The sequence below is a fragment of the Loxodonta africana genome, chromosome 25, assembly GCF_030014295.1.
Source record: "Loxodonta africana isolate mLoxAfr1 chromosome 25, mLoxAfr1.hap2, whole genome shotgun sequence".
NCBI classification, from domain to species: domain Eukaryota; kingdom Metazoa; phylum Chordata; class Mammalia; order Proboscidea; family Elephantidae; genus Loxodonta; species Loxodonta africana.
Genome location: NC_087366.1, coordinates 65,242,094 through 65,252,209, shown reverse-complemented (window position 1 = coordinate 65,252,209; position 10,116 = coordinate 65,242,094). Strand labels below are relative to the sequence as shown.

Genomic DNA, 10,116 nt, shown 5'->3' with positions numbered 1-10,116 from the left:
ATTTTAAAAATGGTTTCTAACCAGTATTAAAACAGAAAGAAAAAAGGGGTTTCCTGGTTAACCAGAAACTTCAGTGCCTGAGCACCCTCACTGACAGTTGTTGTTACAGAGACTGTTCTCACCAGGCAATCACATTTGCTATCACACAACTCACCAAGTAGAAGCCAAACCAGATCAAAGGAAAAGATCTGCCCCAACCTTTAAAAACATTAACGTATTAACTGTGAAAAATTTTTTCATTTTTAGAAACCGTAAAAAGTCTAGATTACACAGTCACACACAGTAGAAAAAACCACAAATCACTTATCTCCAGCCTTTCTATGTACTTGCCAGGTGCCCTTTAGGTCAATTCAAAACTAAAACTGCAAATAAGGCTGCTTTAGTACAGGAGAGACAGGTAGGTCCTGGAAACACTGCAGCGGCATGTTTCAATTCTGCTAGGCTACAGGCTCTCACAACGTGGAGGGCTGGATGTTCCTGGGCCTCCTTCACGTCCATCCACGGGAAGATGCAGTTTCGGCTACCACGGATACGGCTACCATGGATAAGCCTTGCACCCACTGGTCAGACTTTCTCATGCCTAGCTTGGAACTTCAGGTTTGTGTCAGGCAGCAAAGGGTATACTTTGGTGAAGAAGTAGTCAAATTCACTAATTCAATGATCCAAACATGGGACTATATTCTTGAAAGAAAGGGAAAAAGCTTAGCAACAGAAAAAACAATAAAGCAACAAAAATGTTAAATATGAGAAAAAAAGACTTGGTTTAAAAGGAGCAGGAAAAAATCTTTCTGGCTAATAGTCCAATTATTTCTCAAACTTAATTTTTAAGTAAAAAAAAAAAAACTTACAGGATATGACATTACAAAAATCAGTGAATAAATGGGCTCCACACTGTAACTTTCATATCTTAATCCATTTTTGCAAATTCGATCAATCCTTTCAAGTCTGTTGGACACCCATGGCAGTTAAAACCGTGTGTAGGCATTTCGTTGTTGCTGCTGCTGGAAGGGCTGCTGGGCCTGCTGCTGCTGGAGGCGGATCTGCTGGGAGTAAGGATCTTCCAGGGATTTCACAAATATGGTCGTTCTGGGACCAGTCTTCCATACAATCCCATTGGCATCTTTCACTGAGGATTCCACCACAATGCTGTGTGTTCCCAGGACGGCAAAGGTCAACAGAAACTGAGTGCTGAAGTAATCGTTGTGAGGCTCCACCCTCTGCTCCATCTCATTGGTCATGTTGTCAATGGGTATCTGGAATGAAAGGACTGGTGGTAAGTAACAACAACAGCTGATATTTACTGGGTGCTTGCTATGGGCCAAAGGTGCCCTGGTGGCGCAGTGGTTAAGCTCTTGGCTGCTAACTGAAAGGTTGGCAGTTCAAACCTATCTGCTGCTCCACAGAATCTTTGCTTCCACAAAGATTTACAGTCCTAGAAACCCTACGGGGCAATTCTAATTTATCCTATAGGGTCGCTATGAGTCGCAATAAACTCAACAGCAATTGTTTTTTTTTTGGATGCTCTGGGCCAGGCCCAGTCATGACTGCTCACTCAATCTTTGCAACAACCAAGAGGTAGGAGCTGTTACCACTCTCACTTTATAGAAGAGGAGATGGAGAGGTCAATTTCTTCACGGTCACACAGCTAATGAGGGACAAAGCTGGAATCTGCACTCAGGCAGGCTAACTCCAGGGCCTGGAGGGGCAAAGCTGGAATCTGCACTCAGGCAGGCTAACTCTAGGGCCTGGAGGGGCAAAGCTGGAATCTGCACTCAGGCAGGCTAACTCCAGGGCCTGGAGGGGCAAAGCTGGAATCTGCACTCAGGCAGGCTAACTCTAGGGCCTGGAGGGGCAAAGCTGGAATCTGCATTCAGGCAGGCTAACTCCAGGGCCTACTTTCCACCACAAGCTGCGCTGCCTCCTCACTACCCTTGAGTAGAGAGAGCTCCCAGAGCAAACCGGCCTCCACCTTCAATCCCCATCTTTCTTGAGTTTATAAGGAGATACTCTGAAGAAACGGGATGGGGCCACCTGTTTCAGGGAGTCTAGAATCTAAGAGATTAATATGAATGTGACACTAAATCAAAGCTAGGTTTTCCCCCAGCTAGTCTGACTTTATACTAGTTATTTAAACAATGTAGGGATTCCTACCTTCCTTAACATATGAACTTTAGGACTTGTACATCGCTTACTTAGTAACCACTCTCTCATTGAGACTGGTCATATAGTAGCTTACAAAGCACAGATACTAATATGACGAATCACAGATGCATTTACTTATCCAGACACTCTTGCCTTTGTCCTTCAAAGATTACGCAGAACCTGCTGGTGTACCCTCTCCCATACCAAGAGGAAGCATGTCAGGACAGGCTTATTCTGAGAATGCAGGTACAGGTAATCTTAATGAATATCAGAGCAGACAGGCTGGTGTTTCTGCTGTGTACTTAATCACACAAATTTGGCCTAGAGCTTTGTGTCTCAATCAGTAGTTATCATGAGGCCAGTTTTCCAGAGGCATTTACCCGTAATATTAATGAAGTCACCAATCAACACAAGATGTAATTATTTATGGTATAGGAACTTTTGTTTCTTTAGCACACTTAATTTTTGTGTGATTTTTATTTCCCTAGAGAACATGCCTATTAAACGAGAGCTTCCTTAGAAGGCCCAGAAACAGGTTTAGGCAGCCTGATCATATTGAATTGATAGTTGCAATTTATGTCGAAAAACCACCTAACATTACAAAGCAATCTTGTGCTACACGGTTTGTCACATCAGCTTTCTGACTTTCACAATGTTTCTTAGGAGGTAAGTCAACCAGTATACAACCAGTGCTAGATTTGAATGATATTTTCTTAATAGTAGGAATCACTACATACAAGAAAAAAGAAAACCATGGTTACTGTTGTTTCACACTCAAATGGAGAAAGGAGCTGCAGACAGATAAGTCAGCTGTGTAAATTCTCATTACAATCCTCTGTGACAACAGAGATTACCACCCGTAACAGTTATACTCTAAACACAGGAAGTGCTCAATACAAGCTAGTTGGTGTTTTTTCATTTACCAAATACTCACTGAGTGTGTTTGGAAAATGGAAAAGTAGTCTATTACACAGCCTTCAACGCCCACCTGGATTGCCAGACAATCTTGGGCAGGAACTGAGTCTCTCTCTCTTCCAGTTTTTTCTGCTTACTGGGGAAGCTCCTTCCCTGTTCTGGGTACACAGTAAGCTTTCTCTGCTCTGCTCATGTGTGGGGGCCATATGGCACCTGGCCCACCCATTTCTCTATCTGTTCCCAGTGGAGAGGGAATGGAGTCTCCTGACTGAGGCACGAGAGGGGTGCAAGAGACCACAGCCCTACATCAGCGGTGGGGAGTGACTGGCTGGCTGTGGGGGACCAATGCCTGCAGCTAAAGCTAACCTTGCTCCACCTTTTCTCTACGTGGTATAAAATGGCTCCATTCAAGGCCCGTGTGTAAGGTGTGCTTTTGCTGGTGACCCAGCACCCTGACTAAACAGTCTGGTGCAGTGAGCAGGGTCACACACAAAGCACACAGGTCAAGGAATGGGGAAGACATGGGCCCCTCAGTACAATCACCCCAGGATTGTGCTGGCACTCCAGGGGTGACAAATCGACTACAATGCCGGCCTCCCTCTGGCTGGATGGGGACAAACGGGATGTAGACCCCAACAGTGTACCGAGATGGCACTTATTCTGGGTATTCTGGGGCCCCCGCACAGGGAGGTCTGCCTGGCCCAGGTTGCTTGTGAGCCTCACGCCACGGGGCAACCCTGGAAGACACTAGCAGAACCTGTAGGGCACTTCAGCAGCCATACCAGCAGGTCTGGAGCAATGCTAGTGGAAGCTGCGAAGCATCTGTGCAGCATGCCAGTAACTGTTCCCAAGAGAAGAACTCAAGACCTAGGGAAGACACTGCTCAGAGCCCTCTGACAATGGGACGAGAGATGGTTGGAGGGGCTCCAACAAGCTGAGGAACTTTAAGCAGGTCTCTGGTGCTGAAAAACACCCTGTAGCAGGGCACCCTGGAAGCAAATGGTTGAAACTTCAGAGGAAAAAAAGTGTACAAAGCCCTTAGAGGCTGCTTTGCGCAGTGGCCTTAGAGAGACCTTACGGACAAACTCCCTGCAGAGGAGTGTGTTAGCATACACCCCTCCTTCAGTGACACCTATGTGGGGGCATTAGTATACCCCCACCTGGAATGCCTAATCAGAAGCCCTGGACCTGGAACATTTCCTGATAACAGAGGCTGGGAGCTGAGTCTCTCTTCCAGTTTCTTCTCCTTACTGGGAACCTTCCTCCTTCTTCTGGGCAAAGTGAACCTTCTCTCTGCTCTGCTCATGCATGTCACGTGGGACCTGGCTGATCCCATTCTATATCTGTCCCCAGCAAACAGGGCATGGGGTCTCTCAACTGTGCAACGACAGGTGCACACAAACTACCAGCCCTGCATCGGCTGCGGACGGTGATCCACTGGCCGTGGAGAACCAGCACTCACAGCTGAAGTGACCCTGCCCAGTCTCTTCTCTCTGAGAGTAAATCTGGGGAACCAGTGCTCGCTGCTGGAGTGACCTTGCTCTGTCTCTTCTCTTTCTGAGGAAATCTGGGGACCCAGCACCCACAGCTGAAGTAACCCTGTTCTGTCCTTTCTCTCTGTGAGTAAAGGCAGGGGCCCAGCACCCACAGCTGAAGTGACCCTGCTCTGTCTCTTCTCTTTCTGAGGAAATCTGGCAACCCAGCACCCACAGCTGGAGTGACCCTGCTCTGTCTCTTCTCTGAGTAAAGCCAGGGACCCAGTACCCATAGCCGAAGTGACCCTGCTCTGTCTCTTCTCTGAGTAAAGCCAGGAACCCAGTACCCATAGCCGAAGTGACCCTGCTCTGTCTCTTCTCTCTGTGAGTAAAGCCGGGGACCCAGCACCCATAGCTGGAGTGACCCTGCTCTGTCTCTTCTCTCTGTGAGTAAAGCTGGGGACCCAGCACCCATAGCTGGAATGATCCTGCTCTGTCTCTTCTCCCTGTGAGTAAAGCCAGGGACCCAGCACCCATAGCTAAAGTGACCCTGCTCTGTCTCTTCTCCCTGTGAGTAAAGCCGGGGACCCAGCACCCATAGCTGAAGCGACCCTGCTCTGTCTCCTCTCCCTGTGAGTAAAGCCAGGGACCCAGCACCCATAGCTGAAGCGACCCTGCTCTGTCTCTTCTTTCTGTGAGTAAAGCCAGGGACCCAGCACCCATAGTTGAAGTGACCCTGCTCTGTCTCTTCTCTTTCTGAGAAAATCTGGGGACCCAGCACCCATAGCTGAAGCGACCCTGCTCTGTCTCTTCTTTCTGTGAGTAAAGTGCTGTTCGATCCGATGGCTTGTGCGTAAAGTCATGCTTTTGCTGGCGGCCCCAACCCTGGCTCGAAAGTGTGGCACCGTGAGCAGGGCTGACAGTGTGGCTACATGGGTACCAGGCTTTCTGTCATGGAAGTGAAGAGAATGAAGACTGAGCCTTGTGATAGAGTAAAACTAATGATGGTTTAAACTAGACCTTCACTTAGCTTTTTAGAATAAACCCACAGAAGAGAACCAGATGTTCCCCTTTTCAGATCTTTACTGAAAGCTCCTTTTCTTGCTACGTGGCCTCAGTTCAGACAAGACAGGCCCACAATAAACCTGGGCACAGCCAATTTGGACATTTGAACAACTCTGCTCATACAACTACACACTTGCTCCCTTGCTCCATTCACTAGATAAACCAAGGAATTGGAAAGAGATGTCTAAAGAAAAAAAATTCTGTAACTGCAACACTGGTGTTTGGTGGGCACAGGTTCAGAATCTTAGCTTTGCTAATGACATAAGCCAGACTTCGGTTCATGTTTACCTACTTCACGGTTCTCAAAGCAACGAATTCCTAGCACTACAGCCCTTAAGAAAAGGGTTCACTTTATCTATCACATGTCAGTGCCATACACTTTCTTTCTGAAAACGCTAAAATGTACTTAAACTACGGAAGAACAGATGCTTGCTTTTTGGGGGCATGTCTCCCCCCACTCTCGATGTTTCCTTCCACGTGGAGCACTGGCCTGCAGGTGAAGGGGTGGCCCTGCTGACTGGTAAGTTCGGAGGCAAGACTGGGCATGGGGCGCTAGGCCCCTTCTCTCCCTCTTCGGTGGGCACCAGGGTGCCCCTCCCCTGGTTTTACAGGGGCAGGTTCTCATGCACACTGGCTGCACTGGATGGGAAACTTCAACTGAGATGAATTCGCAAGTACAAGGTTATGAAGTCCTCGCTGCCAAGCTGGTAGACAGTGCTAGTAGTAACAAAACTCCCATTTTGATCTCTGGCTGCCTGGATGCTCTCACTATCAACTGGTTCGGAACTCAGGCAGAGAAAGGAGAAGTGCTGTCTGTCAGCCCCTCAAGCCCCAGTAAATGCTTTTAATTTAAACTGCTTAACTGTAAAAAGCAATGGAAAAGGTCCATCAATGAGTTGATAAAACCTGTATCTGTACTCTGCCTCTTTCCTAATTACCTTGTAGTCTTGTCCGGATTTGCTCTGTAGTGTGGAAGAAACATTCAGACAGACAGACTGGATTTTGCGAAAGAGTCCTGGTTTAGATCCGTGCTGAACCACTCCCTCCACCTTCAGTGCCAGCTGCTGGTTGTTCTGGACAGCGATGGGCTCTGCGGGGTTCCGGGGTGACGGAGACAGAGCCAGCTGGAATACCAACACAGACATAAATGCCAAGAGCCAAGAGCAAGCTCCCTCCCAGCAAACAGTCCGTGTGAACCACTGGCTAAAGGGTAACACACACAAACATATAACGCGAAAGATGGGGCCGTGCTGGGACCAAGCCGGCATGTGTACCTGTGAAGTCAAGGTCCTTATCCCCAGGACCTCCTTTTAAATATGACTGTGCTTTCCAGCTAAACCTCGGTCCCGTGGGAGAACAGCTGAGGTTAGAGAACAGCAAGGGAACACCGTTCCCCCCATTTTTATGGCAGAACATTTCTTTACACTGAAGTGCTTCCACAGAGAAATGCACTGTGTAAATTCTTATGTTCAGCTGCTGTGTCTCTGGTCTTAGATAATCTTAAACAGACTAAATGTGAATAGGACTGAACTTAAAACTCCAGGGTTATTTACGCAACCAAGTCACCATGGTATAAAATCAATTTCCACACATAAACCAAATGACATTTTTAACCTATCATTTTATTTATTTTTTTAAAGTATTAAAAATCTCAAATACCCCCTACTACAACTACAGAAAGTCCAAGAATTGCCAAAGAGATAAGAGAAACTTGGCTTTTTTTTTAAAAATAATAGTGTTCACCCACTGAACTAATCAACCCTAGAGACATCTCTAGGACTTCTTAGCTAGATCATCAATTTTCCTTATTATTCAGGTCTTTCTGAAATGTTATTTGCAATCGAAAGCATTCGAATGGATGCAAAATGCACTGTAGACGTTTACTGACAGGGATCATCTAGGAAAAAGCTCAGAAATGACAATTCTCCCCTCTTTCCAACAATTCCATCCTTAGAGCCAAAATACCTTTTGAATTTTGAGTGGCTTAAATATTTAAAAATACTAACTCTATATACTGGCCAGCTCCTCAAACTTGTTACTCTAAGACAAAAGTTCTTCGGAGGTGGGACTGGTGATTTTTTACTAGACCTGATTCATTCTAAGTTGGTTCATAACAGATTTCTCAGCAATGGACTCAGCTCAAAATTCTTACAAGCTACAATGATGGAAACCATTCAACTTATTCCTGGAGCAGAGGGCAAGGGACACAGCTCCAGTTACTCAAACACTTGTCTGCCTGCATGTGGCACTGACACTTAAAAAGGGAGGGGGCTTGACCCCCAAATCCTATCCCCTTCAACAAACCACTTGATAACAGAGAAAAGGTTTGCAACTAGAAGTTAAGGTTTTATCAAAACCAAATATAAGATACTGAAGTGGAGCTATGCCTCACTTAATCTTTAGAAGATAACTGAGTTTTTTTAATTGAACTTTAGATGAAGATTTATAGAACTAGTTTCTCATACACATATTGTTTTATGACATTGGTTAACAACCCCACGACACAGCAACACGCTCCCTTCTCAACCCTGGGTTCCCTAATATTACCGGCTTTCCTGTTCCCTCCTGCCTTCCAGTCCCTGCCCCAGGGCTCATGCTCGCCTTTAGTCTTGTTTTGTTCCATGGGCCTGTTCAATCTCTGGCTGAAGGGTGAACCTCAGGAGTGGCCTCATTACTGAGCTGAAAGGGTGTCCGGGGGTCATACTCTCAGGGTTTCTCCAGTCTCTGTCAGGCCAGCAAGTCTGATCTTTTTGAGTCAAAATTTTGTTCTCCATTTTCAAGATATCTGAGTTTTTAACCTTAGTATTCTTCCTACCTTACCTTGATGCTGGTAGACTGCAATTTCTGGAAGAAATACCTTTGAAATGAAAGGGGGACTTTCAGCAAAGCAATGATGGCATTGCACAGACATGCTGTATGCTGGGAAGAAAAAGAAAACCAAATCAAATAAAAATAAATTCTCAAATTTCACCAACAAATGGTATTTTCAGGAAGAAGTTTAAAACTACAAATGCTCATTTATCACTTAGGTCGTTACAAACGTAGATCAATGGGGAAAACAAGTCACATCCAGGAACTGTGTACATCTGCCAATTGTTCATCTCAAGGAGTACAACCACAAGATTCTGCTTTATTCTGAAGAATATTCAATAAAAAATAAATGACAGAAGATCCACATTCCTCAACAGGCAAATTTTGTATTTTAGCAGAGCTTAAAGCTACCACACAGATTATTCTGTAGTTATTTCGGATACTAAAATATGAAGTACCCTATGGCAGAAACCTGTTGCCACTGAGTCAACCGTGACTCACAGTGACCCTATAGGACAGAGCAGAACTGCCCCACAGGGTTTCCAAGGCTGGCTGGTGGGTTCGAATTGCTGACCTATAGGTCAGCAGCTGAGCACTTTAACACTGCACCACCAGGGCTCCTATTATAATTATTTTAGATACTAAATTATAGAGTAACTATTCTATGGCAGGGAATGATGAAGAACATCATAAAAAAGTCAGAGCAGTTTACAGACATCCAAGGCCTGATGCCAAGTCCTGCGAAGCCTCAGCTCTGAGCTGCCTCTGCCTTTCGTCCGTCGCACTAGGCTGCCTGCCTGTCTCTGTGGCCGCGCATCTCCAGTGAACCGGCAATGGTGGAAACTTAGTGGAATCCAGGTTAAGGATGACTGTATAGTCTAATTCTACAGAATTCTGAAACTTGACTAAAATATCATTTCTAAAATCCATTTCACGAATTTACTGAGTTTTGAAAATCCAGCATAACTGTAAAACAGAAACACCACAATGAGTCCTGTGAGTCTTAGCAGTGAAAGAGGTCACGGGATCTGGACTGAGGGGCTGAGAGGTGTCTTAGCGACCACTCAGGCTAACCCTCCACTGTGCTGACGACACAGGCCACACAGACAGGTAAAGGAATGAGCTGGGACCAGAACCCAGGTTGCCTGCCTCTGACGTAAGTGACTGTGTTCCATTTCACCAGTGATTTACAAATAACAGAAAAAGAATAAATGCATCCTCAGAACACTCATAACTGAGGGACCAGACCATTCCCGTGCTTGGTCCCCTCCTCAGTCGGGTCCCACCTCAGTGGCTCCAGGCACCACAGGTCGATCACCACTGCACTATCGTATGCTGTCTGCCCTACTAAAGTCCTCCTTCCAAGTAGGACGCCACCTGGTTGTCCACGCTGTAAATATTTTTAAAAAGCTGGACGTTAAGGACAAAAGCCAGAAGAATCTATTCCTTACTGGTTTCAGGCAGTTGAGCATTTTGTGCCCAACAATGCCAGTTCTACTACTTGAGATACCAGTGTAAAGACACGGGTTCTGTTTCTTCAGGTTTAATGGCTGCAACAAGGAATGTGGGAAACATCTGCAGAATCCTACCAGTGGTGAGAGCTCTGATGCCACTGTAACGTTTAAGGAGAAACATGCTTACAAGGGGGACTTCAAGGGCCACGAATGACCTCAAAATGCTTCCTGGCAAAAAGTCACCCTTCTACCTT

The 10,116-nt window shown here is 45.9% G+C and overlaps 1 protein-coding gene across 8 annotated transcripts in view; it reads right to left on the bottom strand.

Moving 5' to 3' along the window:
- Positions 1-222: 222 nt before the first annotated feature.
- INTS7 (integrator complex subunit 7) overlaps positions 223-10,116 on the bottom strand; it is a 97,423-nt gene continuing 87,529 nt past the window's right edge. For 4 of the 8 annotated variants that reach the window (XM_064276937.1, XM_064276940.1, XM_064276939.1 and 1 more), the window contains 3 exons: positions 8,418-8,516; positions 6,536-6,721; positions 223-1,253 (listed from right to left, as the gene is read on the bottom strand). In XM_064276937.1, coding sequence (XP_064133007.1) covers positions 966-1,253; positions 6,536-6,721; positions 8,418-8,516 — 573 coding nt within the window. In that variant the 3' untranslated portion in view covers positions 223-965. Of the gene's footprint in view, positions 1,254-6,535; positions 6,722-8,417; positions 8,517-10,116 lie in introns of those variants that run through there. The other 4 variants (XR_010319455.1, XM_064276938.1, XR_010319457.1 and 1 more) reach the window with 4 other exon arrangements.